The sequence below is a fragment of the Salvelinus namaycush genome, chromosome 37 (assembly GCF_016432855.1).
Source record: "Salvelinus namaycush isolate Seneca chromosome 37, SaNama_1.0, whole genome shotgun sequence".
In the NCBI taxonomy this organism is placed as follows: Eukaryota; Metazoa; Chordata; class Actinopteri; order Salmoniformes; family Salmonidae; genus Salvelinus; species Salvelinus namaycush.
In genome coordinates this window covers 18122498-18149017 of record NC_052343.1, presented here as the reverse complement: position 1 = coordinate 18149017, position 26520 = coordinate 18122498, and the positions used below count along the sequence as shown (strand labels likewise).

General features: G+C 45.4%; 1 protein-coding gene across 2 annotated transcripts in view; it reads left to right on the top strand.

Annotated features, from left to right (window-relative positions):
- Positions 1 to 26520, top strand: part of triob (trio Rho guanine nucleotide exchange factor b) — an 87790-nt gene that overhangs the window by 45455 nt on the left and 15815 nt on the right. For both annotated transcript variants that reach the window (XM_038976594.1, XM_038976593.1), the window contains exons 26-40: positions 226 to 318; positions 635 to 746; positions 2561 to 2751; positions 2975 to 3076; positions 5435 to 5574; positions 5789 to 5888; positions 8270 to 8525; positions 20888 to 21171; positions 21336 to 21506; positions 22898 to 22993; positions 23385 to 23533; positions 23769 to 23835; positions 25783 to 25886; positions 25987 to 26056; positions 26298 to 26387. In XM_038976594.1, the coding sequence (XP_038832522.1) occupies positions 226 to 318; positions 635 to 746; positions 2561 to 2751; positions 2975 to 3076; positions 5435 to 5574; positions 5789 to 5888; positions 8270 to 8525; positions 20888 to 21171; positions 21336 to 21506; positions 22898 to 22993; positions 23385 to 23533; positions 23769 to 23835; positions 25783 to 25886; positions 25987 to 26056; positions 26298 to 26387 (2025 nt within the window). The remainder of the gene's footprint in view (positions 1 to 225; positions 319 to 634; positions 747 to 2560; positions 2752 to 2974; positions 3077 to 5434; positions 5575 to 5788; positions 5889 to 8269; positions 8526 to 20887; positions 21172 to 21335; positions 21507 to 22897; positions 22994 to 23384; positions 23534 to 23768; positions 23836 to 25782; positions 25887 to 25986; positions 26057 to 26297; positions 26388 to 26520) is intronic.

Sequence of the window (26520 nt, the reverse complement as noted above, 5' to 3'; positions counted from 1 at the left end):
AGGAGTTGTAGTGGTAGTAGAGGAGGGAGGAAGAGGCCTACTCACAGAAGCCTACTCACAGAAGATTGACCTTAGGTTGCTGTCAGTGACCTCCAGTTCTGAGGAGAGAGGTATCTCCATTCTCCATCAGTGCTGTCTGTCTAGGTCTAGGAGCAGGATTACACTGGCGACTGCTGCTTCGGCGTCTCTGTGCCCTTTAAGACGTCGCTGTCTTTTGGTTTCCAGGAAATTCAACAGAGGCACCGGCTGGCCAACTCCATATCCTCATACCTCATCAAGCCTGTCCAGAGAATAACCAAGTATCAGCTGCTTCTCAAGGTACTGTACACTGGCCAAATAGAAACAGTCGCTAGACGACTCTCTGTAATAATTATGTAGCATACAGCACAGGAGGTTCTGGTGCGCCCTCTGTTCTCTCACCCTCTGTAGTCTAGCTTGTACAATGATCGTGTTTATTGTACATCACATTGCTAGTTGTCAACAAAGCTACAGTGTTGGAAGCTAACTGCATCTTGCATGGAACACAATCCATTACAGCCTTTATCTTTTGTTGGACTTTGAGGTTTGTGAAATGCAACTGAAGATTTGTGTTTGTTTCTCTGTGTGTGTGTGTGTGTTTGCGTTTCCTCTTCAGGAGCTGCTGACCTGCTGTGAGGAGGGGAAGGGGGAGATCAAGGATGGTCTGGAGGTGATGCTCAGTGTCCCCAAGAGAGCCAACGACGCCATGCACCTCAGCATGATGGACGGTAGGAGTAAATATACATAGAACTAACTAAGGGTTTCCCCTTTTATCTGTGGTAGGAGGACTAGGCCTTGACTTACTGGACATTCCTTTTAGCTCCTAGTGGAGCAGGGCTGGACTAACTCACAGGAAGCTTTCATGGAATATACAGTTGAAGTTGGAAGTTTACATAAACCTTAGCCAAATACATTTAAACTCAGTTTTTCATAATTCCTGACATTTAATCCTAGTAATAATTCCCTGTCTTAGGTCAGTTAGGATCACCACTTTATTTTAAGAATGTGAAATGTCAGAATAATAGTAGAGAGAATGATTTATTTCAGCTTTTATTTCTTTCATCACATTCCCAGTGGGTCAGAAGTTTACATACACTTAATTAGTATTTGGTAGCATTGCCTTTAAATTGTTTAATTGGGTCAAACGTTTCAGGTAGCCTTCCACAAGCTTCCCACAATAAGTTGGGTGAATTTTGGCCCATTTCTCCTGACAGAGCTGGTGTAACTGAGTCAGGTTTGTAGGCCTTCTTGCTCGCACAGGCTTTTTCAGTTCTGCCCACAAATATTCTATGGAATTGAGGTCAGGGCTTTGTGATGGCCACTCCAATACCTTGACTTTGTTGTCCTTAAGCCATTTTGCCACAACTTTGGAAGTATGCTTGGGGTCATTGTCCATTTGGAAGACCCATTTGCGACCAAGCTTTAACTTCCTGACTGATGTCTTGTGATGTTGCTTTAATATATCCACATAATTTTCTTTCCTCATGATGCCATCTATTTTGTGAAGTGCACCAGTCCCTCCTGCAGCAAAGCACTCCCACAACATGATGCTGCCACTCCCGTGCTTCAAGGTTGGGATGGTGTTCTTCGGCTTGCAAGCCTCCCCCTTTTTCCTCCAAACATAATGATGGTCATTATGGCCAAACAGTTTTATTTTTGTTTCACCAGACCAGAGGACATTTCTCCAGAAAGTACGATCTTTTTCCCCATGTGCAGTTGCAAACCGTAGTCTGGCTTTTTTATTGCGGTTTTGGAGCAGTGGCTTCTTCCTTGCTGAGCGGCCTTTCAGGTTATGTCGATATGGGACTATTTTACTGTGTATATAGATACTTTTGTACCTGTTCCCTCCAGCATCTTCACAAGGTCCTTTGCTGTTGTTCTAGGATTGATTTGCACTTTTCGCACCAAAGTACGTTCATCTCTAGGAGACAGAACGCATCTCCTTCCTGAGCGGTATGACGGCTGCGTGGTCCCATGGTGTTTATACTTGCGTACTATTGTTTGTACAGATGAACGTGGTACCTTCAGGCGTTTGTAAATTGCTCCCAAGGATGAACCAGACTTGTGGAGGTCTACAATTTTTTTTCTGATGTCTTGGCTGATTTATTTTGTCAAGCAAAGAGGCACTGAGTTTGAAGGTAGAACTTGAAATACATCCAGAGGTACACCTCAATTAGCCTATCAGAAGCTTCTAAAGCCATGACATCATTTTCTGGAATTTTCCAAGCTGTTTAAAGGCACAGTCAACTTAGTGTATGTAAACCTCTGACCCACTGGAATTGTGATACAGTGAATTATAAGTGAAATAATCTGTCTAAACAATTGTTGGAAAAAATACTTGTGTCTTGCACAAAGTAGATGTCCTAACCGACTTGCCAAAACTATAGTTTGTTAACAAGAAATTTGTGGAGTGGTTGAAAAACTAGTTTTAATGACTCCAACCTAATGTAAACTTCCGACTTCAAATGTAGGTTTAGAAATTATTATTTGAATCAAGTGACTTGACAGTCCCCTCTCTTCCTCCTCCTCTTCCCCCCTCCAGGGTTCGATGGGAATATTGACTCACAAGGAGAGCTGATCCTGCAGGAGTCCTTCCAGGTGTGGGATCCCAAGACTCTGATCCGTAAGGGGCGTGAGCGCCACCTCTTCCTATTTGAGATGTCCCTGGTCTTCAGCAAGGAGGTCAAGGACTCTAACGGACGCAACAAGTACCTCTACAAGAGCAAGCTCTTTGTAAGCACAACCTGTCCACTCTCTCATGACAATGGCTAGAACTCAGACTTGAGATCAGCATGCTTAACTTAAATTAAAGTCTCCCATTCACATCAATGAATGATTTACGGAAAATAGTTGCCTGCGCGGATCTCAAGTCAATACTTTTTTATCAACCCTATATTTACTCTCTTTCTCTCCTGTTCTTTCTCTAACTCTGTTTTTGTGTTGTCTCTGCTCCAAGACTTCAGAGCTGGGTGTCACAGAACACGTGGAGGGGGATCCGTGTAAGTTTGCTCTCTGGGTTGGGAGGACCCCCAGCTCAGACAACAAGATGGTGCTCAAGGTAACTGGTACATTATGACTTAACAGTAACCCAGCAAACAATCAAGCGCAATGAATATGTATATATTTACTCCCACTTTTGCCCAAAACTTATTTCCTTAAGTGGGTGTTACTGTGAGTTTTAAAGATTTAAGTTCAACCCACCACAATTCCGCCCAAAACGTATTTCTTTGAGTGTGCTTTACCAGGCCTACAGTATGTGTTCGAGTTTGAAGATTTGCATAACAGTTCATGCACTTAGAGACATATCTGTGTGTTGATGCGTTGTGAGTCATGGCACACACACACACACACACACACACACACACATGCTATGTACACTACCGTTCAAAAGTTTGGGGTCACTTAGAAATGTCCTTGTTTTTTAAAGAAAAGCACATTTTTTGCCCATTAAAATAACATCAAATTGATCAGAAATACAGTGTAGACATTGTTAATGATGTAAATGACTATTGTAGCTGGAAACGGCTGATTTTTAATGGAATATCTACATAGGCGTACAGATTCCCATTATCAGAAACCATCATTAATGTATTCCAATGGCATGTTGTGTTAGCTAATCCATTTTTATAATTTTAAAAGGCTAATTGATCATTAGAAAATCCTTTTGCAATTTTGTTACCACAGCTGAAAACTGTTGTCCTGATTAAAGAAGCAATAAAACTGGCCTTATTTCGAATAGTTGAGTATCTGGAGCATCAGCATTTGTGGGTTTGATTACAGGCTCAAAATGTCAGGAAACAAAGAACTTTCTTCTGAAAGGCCCCGGTGCACAACTGAGCAAGAGGACAAGTACATTAGAGTGTCTAGTTTGAGAAACAGACGCCTCACAAGTCCTCAACTGGCAGCTTCATTAAATAGTACCCACAAAACACCAGTCTTAATGTCAACAGTGACGAGGCGACTCCGGGATGGTGGCCTTCTAGGGAGTTGCCGGAGTTGCCTCTTCACTGTTGATGTTGAAACTGGTGTTTTGCGGGTACTATTTTTTTTATTATTATTATTTTTTTTAAATAATTTTTATCCCATTTTCTGTGGTATCCAATCGCTAGTAATTACTATCTTGTCTCATCGCTACAACTCCCGTACGGGCTCGGGAGAGACGAAGGTCGAAAGCCATGCGTCCTCCGAAGCACAACCCAACCAAGCCGCACTGCTTCTTAACACAGCGCGCCTCCAACCCGGAAGCCAGCCGCACCAATGTGTCGGAGGAAACACCGTGCACCTGGCCCCCTTGGTTAGCGCACACTGCGTCCGGCCCGCCACAGGAGTCGCTGGAGCGCGATGAGACAAGGATATCCCTACCGGCCAAACCCTCCCTAACCCGGACGACGCTATGCCAATTGTGCGTCGCCCCACGGACCTCCCGGTCGCGGCCGGCTGCGACAGAGCCTGGGCGCGAACCCAGAGACTCTGGTGGCGCAGTTAGCACTGCGATGCAGTGCCCTAGACCACTGCGCCACCCGGGAGGCCCTTGCGGGTACTATTTAATGAAGCTGCCAGTTGAGGAGTTGTGAGGCATGAGTTTCTCATTCTAGACACTCTAATGTACTGTCCTCTTGCTCAGTTGTGCACCGGGGCCTCCCACTCCTCTTTCTATTCTTGTTAGAGCCAGTTTGCGTTGTTCTGTGAAGGGAGTAGTACACAGCATTGTACGAGATCTTCAGTTTCTTGGCAATTTCTCGCATGGAATAGCCTTCCTTTCTCAGAACAAGAATAGACCCACGAGTTTCCAGCTACAATAGTCATTTACAACATTAACAATGTCTACACTGTATTTCTGATGAATTTTATGTTATTTTAATGGGCCCCAAAATTATTTTCTTTCAAAATCAAGGAAATTTCTACGTGACCCCAAACCTTTGAACGGTAGTGTAAGTATTTTACACATTATATAATGGCAGACTGACCATCTTAATCTGTCCGTTATATAACAGCAGCACACTCTTGATTATTGTTGCATAGTTCCAATGAAGACATGAGTGAGTCATATGCTAATTATGTGTCCACGCATTCACAACATTCACACAGCACTGAAGGGCCCTTTAAATGGCTCCTCGGAAATGACTGAAGTTAAGATGCCAGCATGAGAATTCCTCAATTGTGAAACATACTGTAATCGATTGAAAGGGTCTTACTGAATGAAAGGAACATGACGGAATGTCCTTTGTGTGTTCTGTCCATGTACTCTGGTAAAAATAGTAAGCATTTGGATAATTTCTATCAATGAAGGCATCAGGGTTGACTGTATTAACACAGCTCAGAGCGTACAGTTAGTGTTGCATCATAGATAGTGTCAAAATATTGGGAATGTGTGGACTGAGATCTTTCTTGACTGTCCGTCCGTCTGTCCCCTCAGGCGTCCAGCATAGAGAACAAGCAGGACTGGATCAAACACATCCGGGAGGTGATCCAGGAGCGTACCATCCACCTGAGAGGAGCCCTGAAGGAGCCTATTCACATCCCCAAGGCCACCACAGTCAAACACAAGGGCAGAAGGTACAGTACAGCGCTCCACCTTGTATCAACCTCAGCACTTCTCACAGCCTTTCTTACAGACCATACAAGACCGACTGCATTGGACATTGGTTTTATACATTACAGTTATTGCTCTGTCAATTCCGCAGCACAACCTAACATTAAAGTGCCCCAACAGTATATGATTGTGAGAGCTGCCCCGCGCTATCTTGATTGACGTCTTCTTCCTCTGTAGTCATGGAGAGGACCTGGACAGCCAGGGTGATGCCAGCAGTCAGCCAGACACCCTCTCTATCGCCTCCCGTACCTCTCAGAACACACTGGACAGCGACAAGGTGAGTCATCATATGCTGCGCATTGCCTTCCTACAGCTACGCCATTCAAATACAGCACGTTGCCAACTCCGGAGTCTTCACTTCAGTCTTCTGTCTGATGTAAGACAATGGTCTGCTTCTACAATCCCTGCAGTTTAGGGCTCTGTTGTGGAACAGCGGAGGTCTTCACAGTATCATTTGACACGTTAGACTCTAGAGCGGTCTTTTCAACAGCATTTCAAACTGTAGCCTCTAAATCCGGTAATTTTTAGGAGAGACTGCAACCAGACAAGTCAATTAGAATTTAATATTTCAAAGCATCATTTTAATTTGGACTGGCTTCCTGTGAACCTGTTGACTGATAAGGGACTGTCTGAAAACCAAACTTTCGTTAGACTTGTCCTTTCCATCTCAGAGATGAACATGAGAAACATGGCTCTTCTTCAGGAAGGAACAGTGTGATTTTATCAGGCAATAACAGCACAGAAGGATACCACTCCTACTCACAGTCAGAGCTATATTCTCTCACACAAACACTCCGCCTCTTTAGGGACCATGTTTCCCTGCCAAAGCTGGACTTGCAGTTATTCTGCTCTATGCAGCTATGCTCCTAAATCAAGGAATTAGGTTCAAATTGACTTAGCCACAGTGGGTTCAGTCCCAAATGCTACCCTATTCCCTTTATAGGGAACTACTGGACAAAAATAATGCACAGCTAAATGAATATGGTGACATTTGGAAGACATGCGTAGTATGTCCCTTTCTGTATGTGTCCTTCCTGACACAGTGTAGCTCTGGTTCTGTCAGGGTACAGAAAACAACACAGAGAGGGTCAGTCAAGGTCACGGAGAGGTGAGGAGGGAGATTCCATGTGTCTTCTCATGTACACTAATGGGCCGTGGTTCCTTTAATGCAGGGAACAATCACTCACAGTCAACTCTCTCTTTCTCGCTCTCTTTTTTTACTTTCTCTCCCTCTCTTTCTCTGCCTCTCTCTCTGTCTTTCTTTCTCTCGCTCTCTGCCTCTTCGCCTGGTGTTGTGAGATCTGTGAGAGGCAATGACAGAGCGGAGTTGTGTGTCGGCGACGCGTCAACGAGTGTGTCAGCCTCCCACTAGCTGTACCACTCTCTGTGTCAGTGTCATATCTCCAGCCTCTCCTTGGAGAAGGCACAGCTGGTACAGTAGACAAGGAAGGGAGTGCTTTGGCTCTGGTATATAGTACCTAGATACCATCGTAGGGCCATTGGGCGGGGGGATATGAGAGTATGTGGGCCTGCGTGTTACCTCAGGTCAGTGTGGTTCAGTGTTAAATTAACCTTGTGTCGCGTCAAAGGATTAGATTCAGCATCAGGAGCATCATAGAATGAAGGAGAAGAGGACAGAGGACAGAATCATGGAGAACAATAAAAACTCAGGTCCGGTGGCTCAGCTGTTGAACTCGCTGGCTTTGCCTCACTACCAATGGGTATGTATGGATCTCTAGCAGTTACTAACTAGACATGTCGGTTGGATATTGGTTGGAGTCTGTAATTGGTTTGATTTGATAGTCATTTGAAGAATGTGTTGTCAGTGTGGAACTGCCGAGGGTGATCGTCATTCTCCTGTAACTGATTTCCCTGTTTGAAACGTCCCTGATGTGCCCATCATCATCAATATATATTTTAATGGCATATATGGCAGTTTAATGGACATGTTTTTCCCCTGTATCTACTGCTTTAGAATGCCAGAGCGTTTCTTGAGTCATGTTGAGGCATCTGAATGTGAGTCTAGTGACTCACCAGAACGACATGTTTTCAGTACAACCCAGTACAGTTGAGCTACAGTAGCTACAGTATGTGGTTGGTTTGGAGCCTGCACTGTGCTGAGCGACTGCTCTAATGGCCATCAGAATAAGCTCTTACTCTAGCCTTGTGACTGAGACTGGTTCTGGGGAAACGGAATGACTGACAAGTGGTAAATCAGCAGTTCTCAGGGGGACTTGGGGACCTCCAAACCCATATAAGAACTCAGTTGTTGACATGCTAATAATAGACTTGCTATTGCTGATTAGTACATCCTGAGAATCTCACCATTTAATGACATGTAGTTATATTTCACACCCTCATTATGATACTGCTCCTAAACATCAATACATTCAGGCTGTTTCTTCATAACCTCAAACTATTCCTTTATGTCATGTAATGTTTATAGTAAATCTGACATACTCTCTCTCCCTCGCTCCCTCTCTCTCTCTCTCTCATCCTTCCCTCTCCCTCTCCATCCCTCCCTCTCTCTCACCCTCCATCCCTCCCTCTCTCTCTCCCTCTCCATCCCTCCCTCTCTCTCTCCCTCCATCCCTCCCTCTCTCTCTCCCTCTCTATCCCTCCCTCTCTCTCTCCCTCTCCATCCCTCCCTCTCTTCAGCTCTCTGGTGGCTGTGAGCTGACTGTGGTCATCCATGACTTTGTGGCTAGTAATGGCAGCAGCTCTGAGCTGACTGTACGGAGGGGTCAGACGGTAGAGGTGCTGGAGAGGCTCCATGACAAGCCAGACTGGTGCCTGGTGAGGACCACGGACCGCTCCCCTGCCCAGGAGGGCATAGTACCCTGTGCCATGCTCTGCATCGCTCACTCACGCTCCAGTATGGAGATGGAAGGACTCTTCAACCACCACCACAAAGGTAGGCCTTGATGTTGGGACTGAGAAGGCTGGAACACACACAGACACAGATACACAGACACACTGTCAGCCTTGCTGTTGTGAGGCACCTGGAATGCAGTAAAGGAAAAGATGACATGCACACATCATATGGATCATATGGAGATCAAATGATATGTTCAGCAAAAGTAAAAAAGAATGTCTGAGGCCTCCCGGATGGCACAGTGCTCTAAGGCACTGCATCGCAGTGCTAGCTGTGCCACCAGAGATGCTGGGTTCAAGCCCAGGCTCTGCCCCAGCCGGCCGCGACCAGGAAGCTCATGGGGCGGCGCACAACAGCGCGTCCGGTTTAGGGAGGGTTTGGCCGGCAGGGATATCCTTGTCTCATCGCGCACTAGTGACTCCTGTGGCGGGCCGGGTGCAGTTCACGCTGACCAGGTCGCTAGGTGTACGGTGTTTCCTCCGACACATTGGTGCGGCTGGCTTCCGGGTTGGATGTGCGTTGTGCCAAGAAGCAGTGCGGCTTAGTTGGGTTGTGTTTCGGAGGACCATGCGACCTTCGCCTCTCCCGAGTCCGTACGGGAGTTGCAGTGATGAGACAAGACAGAAACTACTACCAATTGAATACCACGAAATTGGGGAGAAAAAGGGGGTAAAAAAAAGAAAAAAAAGAATGTCTGGCGTCAATCTACCGTTAAGGTCTGGAAAACACACATATACACACACGTATACATACACACACACACACACAGGCACCGTCTGCACCTTGGTCCCAGGGGGTTTCTATTGGGCGAGTGTGTACTTGCAACCAGTGAAGGATTCCAGGTGCTCCCTGGTTTACAGTCTGTAGAGAGCTGTTGATGACTCACGTGCTGCTGTGGAAAACATATTGATTACCATCTACATTATTCTGTGGGAATTCATATAGACATGACTAACTCTGGGAATTCATACATGCATACATGGCCTGTCTCTCATGGTTCATATTTGTCAGGCATCAAACGGAAGAAAACTGACTGAAACAGGTAGAGACTACCTATATAAAACACATGCATTTTTGTTCATTTTTTTCATTTCTGTTACAAAACGTTTTGCTACCGTGTGGTTTTTCTTTCTTCAAAGGAGAAGTAGTTTTTGAGCTCCATGACCTGACCCCATTCCAGACCCCAGGGGATGAGATCAAAGAAACCTGGGTGGCACTTGGAGCTTCTGTTCTGTCTTGACTGAGTCACTCAGTAAAGCTTTGTTCCTGTCAGACGGCCCGCCCTCCTCCTGTCCTGTCTGTAATAAGATAGAGGTGATGTTTGTGTACTGTATACTGGTGGTTTTCATGGTGCGGCACAAGGCTACCTGGGGTGGCAGGTAGCCTAGTGGTTAGAGTGTTGGGCCTGTAACTAAAAGGTTGCTGGATCGAATCTCCTCGCTGACAAAGTCAAAATCTGTCGTTCTGCGCCTGAACAAGGCAGTTAACCCACTGTTCTCCGGTAGGCCGTCATTATAAATAAGAATTTCTTCTTAACTGACTTGCCTAGTTAAATGTTAAAAATCCATGCCGATAGGTTTCCTTAACATTAGGCTCTCATCATTTTATAGGGGAGTGGGGAATCCTGTATTTATATTGGCTTAAACCAGGTAGTGTTTGATGCATGTTACACACTTGGATGGTTTTCTCTAACTAATAACAAACTTAAGGATTTCCCATCCAGTTCTTTACTATTCTGCTACCTTCAAGTTTCATGTGTGCTTTTTTCCCATGTTTTTCCTGAGCGCCTTTCGGAGAATCAGAACTTCTTAGATGGTCCGTTCTTATACCCACGCAGTGCCACAGTTTTTCTATGCCCTGTAGTGGCCAGTGATTTGTTATGCAGACTGATAAAACTACAAACTGCTAAAGACTCCCCTCAGCAGGGTTCCTTTAGAACTAGGAGGATGAACCTGTCCTTGGTGCTCCCCTTGTCTTTGTGGTGCTTTGTCCTTGAAGCAGAGCATGTAGGCCTAGGCCTTTTTCTCAGGGCAGTGGACGGGTTAGGGGTTTGGGTGAAGATCTGGGAACTCTCCTCTTCCTACTCCTGACTGGTGCTGTCACCCAGATGCATGGCTGGGCCAGAATGAGTGCAGGCTGTGAGCAGGAGGTTTGTCCTGGTAAATGTCTGGGAGGTATAGAAGGGGATGGATGGATGTGTCTCACTAACTCACAGGAAGACTATTCATTCCTTGTTTTTCCTCATTGCATTCCCCATCCCTTGGACTTAGAACAAAGCCATTGCTGGCTGGTTGCCTGTGGTGAGTTAGTAGATGTCATAGCTTGTGTAAACCCTACAAGTTCTCAGAAAATGCTGTTGATGTGACTCCTGTGATGTTCTTGCAATTAAGTGTGTAAACTGAATTAGACTAAGTTACTGCTTTTTGGCTATTTTTGTATTTTCCAACTTTAGGACCATGGACTAGGACAGAGTTCCCCAACTGTCTGCCCGCGGATGGTTTTATTTGGCCCCCCAAGTTTTCTGAGTAAAAAAAAGCGATATGTATATTTATATACATATAATTATCATTGTTGGACATAAAAGACTGTAAAAACACCCGAAAATCAGCTCCAAGATTTTGGAAATCTGTTCCCAAGTATTCCCATGCATAATAGAGAGATTTTGTGATCGTATACAAATAATAATAAGGTTGGGAATTTAGCCATGAAACACGGTCAGGACACCTTTTTAACATCCCATCTGAAAGACGGCACCCTACGCAGGACAATGTTCCCAAATGTAATCCAGGTTTGAAATTATGTTTAGTATTTTTGTCAAATATTATTTCTGTTTAGGCTTCTTGCAAATATATATATGTTTTATTACGCTCCGGCCCCCCGACCATCCGCCCAAGAAAACATTGGCACGCGGCTGAATGTAGTTGAGGATCCCTGGACTAGGAAATGCCACTATGACTATCCCCAGCTAGATCAGTGTGGACCGAAGTGTACAGTAGGGGGACTGCTACCCCTACTGTACCATCAATAAGTTCAGCATATTTCTGAAATGTGCTTAAGAGACAGTAGCAACACCTCCCTTCAGTTGCTGATTCAGCTTAAAACGGTTACCTTCTCAAAGGTACCAGGGAGGCCTTAGCTTTTTTGGTGTGTGTGTGTGTGTTCCACGTGCTTATGTTGTGCATGTTGCACACATGTATGTGTGTGTGTTTGGTTCTTACAGGAAACAGGCTCTGTGGTTAGTGCCCAGAGATCCTGATGAGAAAACATACAGTTGAACAGGGAGAGCTTTGTGTGGGCTGCCTGTTTTACTCCTCCAGCCCTGTATGCACTGCAGGGTAGATTAAGATCTGACTGTACAAATGTGTGAGAGGCACCTTAGCAGCTACAATCAGTCACACTGCTGAAAGTTCTCTTTGTGCATTGTTTTTGTCAGCAATAAAACTAATGTAAGTGTATTGAGCTTAGCTTAAATAAGGACATTGCAACTGTGCTGAAAAGTAAAACTGCTACTAAAGATGCTACATTTCTACAGTACATAATGCTTGTGGAAGCTGAGCCCATGCTGTTTGAGGGTCTGGAGCTTCTACTAGGGGTTTTACGGTAAAGTGTGCCATCTGATTCTAAATGTTCCTTTGGGACAGAGGAGGCTTGCCCTCATAGCACAACAGCCCACTCTCTGGGAGAGTAGAGAAGAGAGCAGATCCAATCCCACAAACACAGCAGACTGATCTCATCTGAGCTAGAGGATACAGCTGCTTCCTATAGCTTTTTCTTAAACTACATGATTCTTTATCTGTTTTATATAATTATTTTGAGGAATTGGATTTTAAACGGTGTGAGAACTTGAATAGTACCAGGGCAGGTTGCCATGGCAAATGGAATACGGTCTATTTTTGCTGTTAGTCCTCTGTACCATATGAGTTCTCAAGCGGGACCCTCGGAAAACTGCAAATTCTGGCTGCTGGATTTGGGTACGTAACGATACTGTATAGGGCCTATATAGAACCCGTCCTTTAAGTGTTCCAGTCCATTAACGGTGTAGAACAGGCTCCAACTTTGTTATGGATTGTTATTGTTGTGATCATTGGTATAATCAAGTAATACATTTAATTATTGTTTACATTATTTTGCAGCATACCTTTTTTCACAGCCTACTGTAGAGCACATATCAATAATAACGTCTGTATTGTATGTGAGAGCCTGGGGGATAAGTACAGTAGGCTATTATATTGATTGAATGGGTGTTATGTCGTGGATTATATGGGTGCATAAAAATGATTGAAATACCGTATTAAAGCTGGCACGCTTTGGACTAGATTAAGAGCTTCTGAGTCACATGTGGGACAGACACAGACAACCAGACAGACAGAGAAACAGACCGGCAGGAAGGCATGCAGGCTGGCTGGCTGGCTGACTGATTGACTGACTGAATCAGCCATGTTACTACCTGTTGACGGAGCGAACAGTCTATAAAGCTGTAGTAACTGTGTTTGTTCCTGGCGCATCCCGCCCACCCCAGTGCTGTCCAAACCCTATCCTCCTCCTCACCCATTCACCAGGATCAAATAGTTAGCCAGCTTACTTTCCTGAATCATCTTTAAAAACTCCATAGTTCGTATAGCTCATAGAGAAAGATTGACTTGAAATTGAAATGGTATGAATAACTTGACATGATCAATAACCCATAGCTTTCTGATCAACAGTTACATTTGAATGTGTATTCATGTTAGCCGGCTGATTGATCCTTGCTTTGTGATGATCCACCCCTCTGGTGATATTCTTGTTATTGTAGACATGAGGAGAATAGACAGACACACACAGTATCACCCACTGCATATCACAGTCCATCACACAGCTGGCTTGGCCTGTGTGCCCTCCTGTCCTATGTCCGATGAGCCTTGGTAGGTTTCCCAGGAGGTGGGCCAGACATCTTAATCCATTTGTGACAGAGGACAGTGAGCCACCACTCTCTGATTGGCTTGGACTGTGCCACACGTCTCCTCACTAGGGCTGGCACAATTATCGTATAACCATGTAATCAACAGTTATGGATGAAGACCGTCGTGAGAATAAAATATTGGTCTTAACTGTTTAAAAAGAATCAGTTTTTTGGTTTTGTGGAACGAACACAGGAGAGAGATGGGACTGCCAGGCATTCTTGTGGTTGAGTCCGTTTCCGCGATAACATGGACAATTAACATGATGAAACTTTGCTGCTTCTTGCAGTAAATGTAGAAATAGCTAACGTAGAAATAGATTGAATAAAACGTGCTTGGAACTGCTAACCCTGGCAAACTCATGGGTACACTCGCAATGGCTGCCTGGTATTGTGGTTAGGGCTGTTATGGTGACCATATTACCGCCACACCAACGGTCACGAATCATGAAGGCAGTCAAATTCCACGTACCTTTTTATTCACGGTAAATAGACTTCTCCAAGCTCTAATCACTCTGAACTCAATGCAAATTTTATCGAAAATCTAATCAAACACTTAATGAAAGCCCATGAGCTCATGTTGCGCAACATTTCTATAGGCTATGCAATTGCCTGAGAAAACAGAGTGATGGGCTCTATTAAAAAGAGGAGGATCCCATCAGCATTCTATAGGCTAGGCCTAGTATATATTTACTTCTCAACTGTCCTAATATTAAGCACAATGCTTCTCTTAACAACAGGAACCACGGGGAAAAAGTCCTCCATTTGCTATTTAAGTGCATAGATGACATGTATTTTTTTCCTGACCCCGTTTCGAGACAGGTGCATGATAATGGTGCATTCTAAATCAAAACAAATTTCACACATATTACTTAGTATATGTAAAGACAAGACTAAATCAAGAACAGCCTGATGGGTGACAATATGAGCCTATCACTTGTGAATTAAATATTATCACTTGTGAATGATGCCCAGCGTAAGGCAAGAAACAATGCATACCTTTTTTTTGCGACTTTTTCAAATCATAGTCCCACACCTTATGTGGCCTATCCCATAGCCTATCCAGCAACCTTTTGGGTACTTGCCCAACGCTCTAACCACTAGGCTACCTGCCGCCCCAAAAATAGAATAGGTCAACTTTTGTACTATGGGGGATAGTAGATTGACATAGGCCAGTGCTTTTTCTGTCTGTTAGGCCTAATCATCTTGTTGGCTGACAAAGTAAATGTGGACAGTTCTTCCAATATCTTCAATATGCGCCTCGGAATTGGATAAGGATGCGTGCAGTTGTGTAAAAGACCCGATAAGGTGAAGGAGAGCAATGTGAGTGAGAGGTGCTTCAGAGCACGCAGCACGCAGGGAGAAGGGAATCACAATTATTATATTCAGCCCAATGGCACAACGGCCACTGGCCACAAAAGGCATGTATTTTCTTAGGGGGCATTACGGCCACACAAAGGGGATGCTGCCGGGAAATTTGAGTCATTATCAAGTGCTTGTCAAATTGTGAAGGAGAGACTGATGAAGTGTGTACAGCCTGCACAAAAAACAAAGCAGAGCTCATGCCTTTTAATGCAACTTTTTTCAAATCATCATTAGATTAGCGTTATATAGCCTAAGAATGTATTAAAAATCAAATATCACAACTAAAGTTACATAATAAACTCTAAATTAAACATATAGGAGTACCTGTTTCTTTGTTAATCGCTCAACACTGAATAGCCACATATGCACACTCCCTCAAATAGTTTGGAGAAAATATCCTTTCTATTTTATTCAGCTTTATTCAATTGTATTCTTCATACTATAAAATACTGCCACGGAAATCTAAGCAAATCTTGTCTGCTAAATAAACTAATGTAGCCCACAACCATATGGCATAGCCAGATCAGGACCTAACATAAGGACAACTCAGAGTATGCTATTCTGTTCCTCTGAAATGTACTTTTCTTCACATCATGTTTCTTTAGACCTGTCTAAAATAAATAATTTTTGTGTAAGCTGTATTACATGGATTTATTAAATGTAGATGTTCCAAAAGTCTGCATCAGTGGCTTGTAGGCTATGTGTGGAAGCCAGGAAATGCTAAATGTGTTTAGGTTAATTAACGGTCAATTACCGTGGGACCAGCAGTTATTTGCTTGACAATCAGCGGCTGACGGAATTTCGTGACCGCCACAGTCCTAATTGTGATGCAATAATTTCCATGGTAATGTAGAATATTCATTCATGATGTGGCTCATGCAATGGAATGTATTTTTTGTAATGTCAGTTGAGTTGAATCAACAAATCACAGTACATATTAATGGGACACTTCCTGCTTTTACTTCCTGTACATTTGCAATGGCTGCCAGTCCAGCCATTATGCCATCATTGACTTGATTGGGGACGCCTGTTCTATTTATACGGCAGCACATGCAGCCAGGAGCGGGGGAGAGGATACTATTTTAGTTGTTAAAAAATAAATAATAATATATATTTTTATTTATTTTTTGCTATTGGAACGGTTATTATGGTGACCGCGGGCATTTGTCTGGCCAATAACCATCATCCAAAATGACATGACAGCCCTACTCCTCACCACCATTCTGTCTCATACTCTACTGCTGATTGTGACCTGAAATGTACTAGGCAGACAGGGATACCATATTTACATGTGTTTGAACGTACTGTATGTGTCATGCCAGAACCTATTGTGTCTCCTAATCCCTAGGCTTTAGCTCAGCGGGCTCACATAGTCACAGCAGACCCGGGTTTGGGACAGATGGCAGTAGTGAGCGCAGTGACTGAGGTGACTGATGAAAGACCCCCTGGCAGGAGAACAGAGGTCACCGCAGTGCTTATTTTCCTACCCACTACCCAGAGACAGAATGCATCCCAAATGGCACTCTATCCCCTATATAGTGCACTACCTGGTCAAAAGAAGTTCACTAAATAGGGAAAAAGGTGCCATTTGGGACACGGAGACAGTGTCCCACAGGGGGCATGTCTGTGATGTCTGGGGTTATTTTACAGCCTGCTGAATAAACAATGGACAAGAATGTGTCAAGGCTGGTGACCCTCCTTCTGTTAAATCACTGTCTATGTCTACGAGGACACGCAAACCTCTCAAACCAATATTATATCAAACCAATATGATATCTCTCCCCAGGAGACACTTCAAAGTTAGCTAGTGATGCTGCTTTGTAGCTGTGACAGGACTGTAAGATCAGATAATCATTATTGTCCCTGAGGGGAAATTGGTCTTGGACATCTTTGTCTCAACCACACAAAAATACATGAGTACAAATACAATATTAAAAGAGAAGTTATGTTGTGTTCACTGAAAATACTTTTGGTGTCCCAGTTTTTTTCCTTCATACAGTATATGATACCCCGTAGCCCACTTTCTGAGGTGATTGATGGGCTGCCCGCAGCCTGTGAGAGCTCTTCAGACCTACTCTCAAATAGCGCTGTTACACCAGGGGTCAGGCCCCTTGCATGTCTCTGTCCTGTTTGCTCAATATGTGGAGTGGATACACACTCATGTGTAGAACTGTGCACCAGACTGAGTTTTCCCCCCTGCCACTAACCCACTGGCTGACAGGGCTTTTTAATGGAAGAGTTCAAAAGCAGTTGATGGAAATGTGAGAGATATACTATAACTGTACCCTTTTAGCCAGCTAGACGAGACAATATGGACACCGAGTAAGTTGTTTGTGTGTCTCCTTCAATGTAATCACACTGATACACTGTGCGACAGCTCTGTACAGTATTAGAGGGAAGGAAAGTTTTACTGGGCACTGTGGCATGAGTGTACTTCCCTCAAGTAAGTAGAGGGAAGGTGGGCCTGTGGGGAGGGACACACTGAGCCCTGTCTCTGTGGTGTACTAGAAGGCTAGGTTTGTTCAGTTGGAGATCTGATGCCTGTTTCCTTCCTCCTCTCAGAATGGAGGATGGGGCTGGGTACGGCTGGGCTGGCCTGGAGGTGTCTGCCTAGTGGGTCTGGCATAGTCTGCTGTACACATCCAGTGTTACTGTAACACATGGTCCTGCTGGCTTTCTACTGCTCCACTTGGTCGATAGGACCCTGAAGCATGACTGAAACAGCCCCTAATGGCACCTTCCTTTGTGTCAGTAATATTGTGACACATTTGATAAATGGAGTCAGGTGTTCATGGTATGCTGCTATGAGTTATTTACAAGTCTCTTGAAAGCCCTCGGTTCTCCCCTGCAGACACAGAACACAATTTTAGAAAAGTACAGGGCTGTGTGAACACCTCATCTTCTCAGGCTCTCTCGCTCGGACTCCCACAGCTGGGTTAGACCCAGAGTAGAGTGAACACATGCTTTATATCAGCAGGATATTACACTACAATATATAGGTCTCCTGAAGCCATTTTAACTAAGGACTGTGATCCCCCTCAACCCCCCCATCCACCCCACTCTGTGACACACATGTTCACTGTCATGAAAGACCCACATGTGAAGTGTCTGTCAGAATATACTGTAAATACATACAATGCTATTCTCCACAGAGTGAAAAGAGGAGAGGAAGTTGTTTTTCAATTTCACATCTTTTATCTTCAAATCAGTTGAATGTATTTTTAAAGAAATGCACAGTGTCCATAAACAGGTCTTGATGTATTGAGACATTAGTTGGAGTTGTCAGAGCAGTCAGAGGAGCGCAGGGCATCCCTTTTGCTCTTGTCACCAGCAGCCTCCTGCTTGCCGTACATTGTCTTCTCCATGGTCCTCTTCTTCCCCATGCAGCTAAGGAAGGCACAAGACGAAACGTACCAATCAGTGTGGTCTATTAATACATGTTGCTATGAGATTAATATTTTAACCTTCAATTTCATCTTATATGGCAGTGAGTTCTGGCCCTTATCTATAGTTGACATGATCTATTTTTGGTTCCAAACACCCTATCATTTAGTTACGCATGAGGCTAAGAGTTGAGACTGACCTGATGAAGTCCTCCATGGCGTCGAGGCGCTGCTCCATGCCCTCCATCCTCAGCAGAACCTTCTCCTGAAGCTCCATCATCAGCAAAGCCTTGTTGCTGTCCCCTTTAGCCTGGCACTGGAGCAGACCTCCTTTCCCTTGGCCTTGCCTTGTCCACTTCCGCCTGCTGAGCCACAGGCGAACCAAGCAGATGACCAGAAAGGCCCCCCCGAGGACCAGCATGGTGCAGTCCACGTCAGGCATGGTTATGGAGTCCAGGATGGATGTGTTGTACTCCTCCTTTCTCTCCACCACATGTCTCAACTCGTCTGGTGTAATATCCATGCCAACTCTGGACCAGGTTGGGAGTTTGCAGTGCTGCACGCCAATGTCAATGCACACCATCTTGAGAAGAAGTAAGGCTGAACGCGAGGATGAAGTAGCCCCAAAAGGCTCCTGGGCTCTTTGTAGGTTTAGAGATGTGTCAGTCTGATCCAACCGTGTCTGAGGAACAAATGAAGGCCTGGGAAAGTGTCAGCCTCAGATCACCCTCAGCAGTCCCATTGTGACATCATTTGAGTGCCATTTGACATCATTAGACTGTCATGATGTCACAATCCAATTCTGTCTGAGTATCAGAGCCTGAGCCAATGAAATGCAGCCCCAGACCATCTCAGCAGACCTATTGTGACATCATAAGGCAGTCAAATGACACCTTGAATCATTTTGTGAAAATGGCACTCTTGCATGCACATCAAAACGATTGTAGCAAACATAGTGCCATCTGGAATGATGAATTAAAACTGTCTATTCAAACACGTCTTAAAACAACATAGTCCAACATAGTATCAAATACATCTGGAACTGAAGGGAAGATTATTAACTCTATTCATACACTGTCTCTCATCTGGCGCACCATTCAGCCTGACTTGTTTGCGCAACATTTTGAAACAGTATGGAAGTAATTTACTGTGCTGTAGCTTTAGGAAAACAGCTGTAGAAACTTCATGAAATCATCCATGGCCTGGCTTGAGAACATCTCCTGAGATTGCTCTTGGCTGCTAAGAGAACCCCTTTCGACATGGCCATGGGTGAATCCTCCTTTTGGCCTGAGTCTCACTGTACAAATGAAAAAGAAAAGTCACACACTCCTCTCTCCTTGCTGAGACTCACTCTACCATATACGATGCACTAGTGCAGCAGCACCCTGTTCAGTCTTTGTATCAGCAAGATAATGCGTGAGTGATCAGTCAATGCCAAAGGCCCGATCAGTACATGATAATCATGGGGTCAATTCAGAGCCATCACCTTCTATCCCACTCAGATTTGTATAGGATTGATATAGATTTCTCAGCTCATATGTTGTTGTTTTGAATTGATTCGTTTCTCAGTGTTAGAAGTTCTAAGATTCTTTAAAAGGCCTGTTGTCTTTTCTCATGGCAGCAGACTGTAGGTACATGTTATTTTTACTGAGCGAGTGATGCACTGTTGGGGAACCCCTGACCCTGCCGTGTCAGAAGCTGCTGTTGTGGTTAGATCAGATCAGTAGGAGGATCTGGTCACACAGAGTTCAGTTCACTGAGATACAGAGCCAACCGCTGAGAACACAGAGGTCACCTCACTGGACATTTTACTCTACTGCTGAACCCGGCCACACAGAGACAAAAGAAACACATGGGAGAATGCACTACGTATCCGTCTATTCATCAGAAGTTCAGTTCGGTCATCTCCGTCAACATATGAGGCGAGCCCCTATAGACAAACCTTTGGCTCAACCTGTTTTTGAAGGATACAACATTTCTGTGAAGCCGGGACCTGGGCAATCTATCCACCCTGAGTAGCATCCCTCAGTTTACATCAGCAGAAGCACCCCACACTCCACCACATTTAAACCCACAGCCTCAGCCAAGTCCTCTCCCACACCTCTCAGGGGAGATAGAACCACAGAAGAGGGAGGTGGTGGGCATTCAGCCTAAAGTAGATGCACACGCACACACACACACACACACACACACACACACACACACACACACACACACACACACACACACACACACACACACACACACACACACACACACACACACACACAGAGAATAGCTTATGCAACTTTTATATAATGTTGTGTATATCACGGTTTTTAAAATGAGGATCATCCAGTTCACTTTCAGAGGAGGAACATCTATCGATAGATGCTTCAATGCAGAGGGTGGACACGCAATGTTAGGATGCGATGCTCCACTCTAACCATCATGTACTAAAATGGAATGTCTGAGTATAGATACATAAAGAATTATGCCTCCTATGTAATGAAGTACCTTGCAAAAGTGCATCTAATCTCATTGGTACCCTCATAGCTGAATTCAGACCCATTCCCAAGATACTGTGCACTGTGACTGACCTCTCTCTCTCTCTCTCTCTCTCTCTCTCTCTCTCTCTCTCTCTCTCTCTCTCTCTCTCTCTCTCTCTCTCTCTCTCCTTCTCTCTCTCTTTCTCTCTCCTTCTCTTTCTCTCTCTCTCCATGTCTCTCCCCCTGCAGACACCCTGTCTGTGTCCAGTAACGATGCTATCCAGCCTGGCGCCAGCCACACCCTGGGCTTCCACAGCTCCCCGGGGCCCAAGCGACCGGGCAACACGCTGAGGAAGTGGCTGACCAGCCCAGTGAGGCGCCTGAGCAGCGGCAAGGCCGACGGACACGTCAAGAAGCTGTCCCACAAGCACAAGAAGAACCGCGACGGACGCAGCAAGAACGCAGACTCCGCCGGCTCCCAGAAAGACTCGGACGACAACGCCGCCACGCCACAGGACGAGACCATCGAGGAGGTCCGTTCGATTGGTCACCCCTATCACTCATATATCACTTATTTTCTTTCTCTTTTACATGATCTATTCAACATTAAATATCTCCCTAATTTCCTTCTCTCCTTTATTTTGAGCCGATTGTGTTCTATTTAGTTGTAAACTCTGTTGTCGTTGTCCCTCTACAGAGGATGAGGAACGAGGGGCTGAGCAGTGGGACTCTGTCCAAGTCCTCCTCCTCTGGGATGCAGAGCTGTGGGGAGGAGGAGGGAGAGGAGGGGGCTGATGCTGTACCCCTGCCTCCCCCCATGGCCATCCAACAACACAGCCTGCTGCAGGCTGACTCTCAGGACGACAAGGTGAGACACACACTTAACAGGCCTCCATTAGGTTTAGTTAGAGTATATCAAAGAGGGGACAATCGTCTTTCCTGTAAGATATTTTGGAAAATAAAAAGAGACATTGGTAAATCAATGAATGTATTTACTTTAGACTAGGTTGTCTGAAAAGGTAGATATTTTATACCTATGCAGTTTAGCTTCATTCACTCATCATCACAGAACAGTTATTGTAACTAGAGCGATGGGCGTTTCTTTGACACTAATATCACTGTTTTCTCTTCTTTCTTAACTTTGCTGTAACTTTACCATAGCTTTATGTTGATTTGTGTCCTGCCTCTGTTTTGTCTCAGTTCCCGTACCTTTCCATGTAACTGCCTATGCTCTAGTCACACTCCCCCAACCAACCAACCAGCCCAGTCTTTATTTTACTTCCCAGCCATCCATCCTGTCATGCTATCTCCTCACCCTCGCTGCCCTATGTTTTTCTAGGACTATTGTTGTGGAGGTGTTTGCTGTAGTTAGTGAAGTTTGACTAGAACTGACTGACTACCCCTTTAAAAACCTGGCCTTGTTTAGCCTGTTGCTATTGTTTAGCCAGACTAGCTGTGCTTGTGACTGGCCTGTTGCCCGGGTTACCCCTGTTGTAATGGAGTATTTAAAAGCACATGTACATTGTTCAGTCATATGCTCCACTGTGGTGCCAGTGCTCAGAACCTTGCTCCAACCAACCCCAACCCCCACCTCGTCCCCTGTATCCTCCATGCTAGCCTGGCCCCCATTAGACCCCTATTTGGCCCCGATTAGGGAGACCATACCCATTCCTTATGGGGACATTTGGAATGTCGGGCGGTGTCAAAACACGTCAATGGTGAGCTTCTCTCAGAAATGAATGTATGATGTGGTGATGTCATCATGTGCTGTAATATGTAGAAAAAGATTTAATACAGTGACAAATACTTTACACAAAATATGAATCAAATGTAGATTGTAAACATCACTGTAAAGAGTAAGATGGTAAGACCCAGCCATCCATATTTTTATTTTTTATTTTTTACTTATACATTTTTTACTTCAAACTGTATTTTTGGTTAAGGGCTTGTAAGTAAGCATGGTCTACACCTGTTGTATTTGGCGCATGTGACAAATAACATTTGATTTGATTTTAATATTAAACCACACACACCTCTCTCTCTTTCTGTCTCTCTTTCTCGCTCTCACACTTTCTATACTTTCTCTGGTTCTTTCTCTCACGTTCTCTCTCTCGCTCTCACGCTCTCTCTACTTTCTCTGTCTCTCTCACGCTCTCTTTCCTTTCTATGTTGCTGTCTGTCTCTCTCTCTCTCTCTCTCTCTCTCTCTGTCTGTGTCTCTCTCTGTCTCTGTCCCTCTGTCTCTCTCCCTCCCTTCCAGGCGGCCTCTCGTCTATCGGGCCGACCCAGTAGTTCAGAGACACCCAGTGCGGCTGAACTGGTCAGTGCCATCGAGGAGCTGGTCAAGAGTAAGATGGTAAGACCAAGCCATCCATCTGTCTACCACACCGCTGTCAGTTACGCACACACACGCACAGACACGCACTGCCAGCTCAGCTCAGGCCAGTCTGGTGCCAGGGTGGATGTGTGACGGTGCCATGGCCCACCAGTCATCTGTGAACCATTTGAGTCACCACACCAACTGACTGCTTCTAGACACAAGACCTGGCACAGCACGTTAATGCTGCTATACTTTGTCACACCCTCATAGCAACAACACCACTGCTCTCTCTGCTAGCACAGTGATTGTATGGAGAAGCTCAGCTTACTCACTGCATGTGCACAATGAATATACAGTAAGTGCTCTCTCTCTCTCTCTCTCTCTCTCTCTCTCTCTCTCTCTCTCTCTCTCTCTCTCTCTCTCTCAGTCCCTGGAGGACCGGCCTAGCTCTCTCTCTGTGGAACAAGGGGACAGCAGCAGCCCCTCCCTCAACCCCTCCGACAACTCCCTCCTGTCCTCCTCCTCCCCCATCGATGAGATGGACGAACGCAAGTCGGGTTTCCTCAAGAGACGCCAGTGAGTTCAGTTTCACTCCGTAACGTCTCATACGTAGAAATAGAATGACTAGAAGGGTCCCCCTCATTCAAGCCAATGAGGCCGTAATGGGTGGACCGGTGAAGGGCCCTTTCTAGTCATTCTATTTCTATGGTCTCACAGCCTACAATATGCCCTGAGCCATCAGATAAAACTGGCCTGTGGTGGTCTAGCTAAACAATCCTCTCATTGTTTACTTCACCTCTCTCCCCTACAGCTATGTGTTACTGGAGCTGGTGGAGACAGAGAGGGACTATGTGAGAGACCTGGGTTCAGTGGTGGAGGTGAGAACACATTCTTTCTTACTTTACTGTAGGCCCATAATCAATGACTCACTCCTCTCCATCACACTCTGTTCACGTTCTAGACTTGGTCAAAGTGCTAGGTCCCGTCCACAAAACAATCCCCAATCCTTACGACCCCTAGGCTCTCCATATGAATCTAAATGAGCTGAAGAGGTACAAGCAATATGGTAACAGCTCCACCTTGCCCTCTAAACATAGTGCATATACCTATCAGATCAGATAGGACTTAAAGCCCCCACAAGTGCCCTAAGGGTCAGAGGTTGTTTGTGGACAGGGTGTAACGGATGTGAAATGGCTAGCTAGTTAGCGGGTACGCGCTAGTAGCATTTCAATCAGTTACGTCACTTGCTCGGAAACCTAGAAGTAGGGTTGCACCTTGCTCTGCAAGGGCCGTGGCCTTTGTGGAGCGATGGGTAACGATGCTTCGTGGGCGACCGTTGTTGATGTGTGCAGAGGGTCCCTGGTTCGCGCCCGAGGTCGGGGCGAGGGGACGGTTTAAAGTTATACTGTTACATTGGTGCCGTGACCCGGATCACTGGTTGCTGCGGAAAAGGAGGAGGTTGAAAGGGGGGTGAGTGTAACGGATGTGAAATGGCTAGCTAGTTAGCGGGTACGCGCTAGTAGCGTTTCAATCAGTTACGTCACTTACTCTGAAACCTATTAGTAGTGTTGCCCCTTGCTCTGCAAGGGCCGCGGCTTTTGTGGAGCGATGGGTAACGACGCTTCGTGGGTGTCAGTTGTTGATGTGTGCAGAGGGTCCCTGGTTCGCGCCCGTGTCGGGGCGAGGGGACGTACTAAAGTTATACTGTTACATTGATGCTGTTGACCCGGATCACTGGTTGCTGCGGAAAAGGAGGAGGTTGAAAGGGGGGTGAGTGTAACGGATGTGAAATGGCTAGCTAGTTAGCGGGTACGCGCTAGTAGCATTTCAATCAGTTACGTCACTTGCTCGGAAACCTAGAAGTAGGGTTGCACCTTGCTCTGCAAGGGCCGTGGCCTTTGTGGAGCGATGGGTAACGATGCTTCGTGGGCGACCGTTGTTGATGTGTGCAGAGGGTCCCTGGTTCGCGCCCGAGGTCGGGGCGAGGGGACGGTTTAAAGTTATACTGTTACATTGGTGCCGTGACCCGGATCACTGGTTGCTGCGGAAAAGGAGGAGGTTGAAAGGGGGGTGAGTGTAACGGATGTGAAATGGCTAGCTAGTTAGCGGGTACGCGCTAGTAGCGTTTCAATCAGTTACGTCACTTACTCTGAAACCTATTAGTAGTGTTGCCCCTTGCTCTGCAAGGGCCGCGGCTTTTGTGGAGCGATGGGTAACGACGCTTCGTGGGTGTCAGTTGTTGATGTGTGCAGAGGGTCCCTGGTTCGCGCCCGTGTCGGGGCGAGGGGACGTACTAAAGTTATACTGTTACATTGATGCTGTTGACCCGGATCACTGGTTGCTGCGGAAAAGGAGGAGGTTGAAAGGGGGGTGAGTGTAACGGATGTGAAATGGCTAGCTAGTTAGCGGGTACGCGCTAGTAGCATTTCAATCAGTTACGTCACTTGCTCGGAAACCTAGAAGTAGGGTTGCACCTTGCTCTGCAAGGGCCGTGGCCTTTGTGGAGCGATGGGTAACGATGCTTCGTGGGCGACCGTTGTTGATGTGTGCAGAGGGTCCCTGGTTCGCGCCCGAGGTCGGGGCGAGGGGACGGTTTAACTCCATATGAATCTAAATGAGCTGAAGAGGTACAAGCAATATGGTAACAGCTCCACCTTGCCCTCTAAACATAGTGCATATACCTATCAGATCAGATAGGACTTAAAGCCCCCACAAGTGCCCTAAGGGTCAGAGGTTGTTTGTGGACAGGGCATTGGAATAGTATTGGCTGAATTTGGCGCTGTGTATAGTCCTGTGGTCACCTGAATGTCTTATCTCCCCTTCAGGGCTACATCAGCAAAATGAAGGAGGACGGCGTACCAGACGACATGAGGGGAAAAGACAAGATAGTGTTTGGGAATATCCACCAGATCTACGACTGGCATAGAGAGTAAGACGAGAATAGTACCTACCTACAGTAGTAGCGTTATTATTAGATTGACTTTTATATTAGTATATTTCTCACAATACTATTCTCTGATTGGCCACAGCTTCTTCCTGGGAGAGTTAGAGAAGTGCCTGGAGGACCCTGATAGGCTGGCTGCCCTGTTCGTCAAACAAGTAAGAGAGATTTTATGATTTTCATTGGCCAAAATATACCATGAGTAGTGGATGTCACTGTGCTGTGAATCATAACAAGGTTAGTGCTAAACCATAACCTTAATCCCTAACCTTAACCATAACACCTAATTTAAATTTGAAATGAAATGGGGTAGGGACATCCCAAGGATTCCAGATAGCAAGGACCATAATACCACTTCCTCACCATTTAACTTGTTTTGTTTCCTTGTTTTCCTGCTAGGAGCGACGGTTACACATGTACATTGTGTACTGTCAGAACAAGCCCAAATCAGAGCACATCGTGTCTGAGTACATAGACACTTACTTTGAGGTAAGAATACACACACTCCCTCCACCCCACACATACCCCGCAAGTGGGTTTATTCCAGTCTCTCGAACGGAGCACATATTTCATCATAAGAGCCTCATTGTTTCCTGTTCTCATACCTTGTGTTATATTTTTA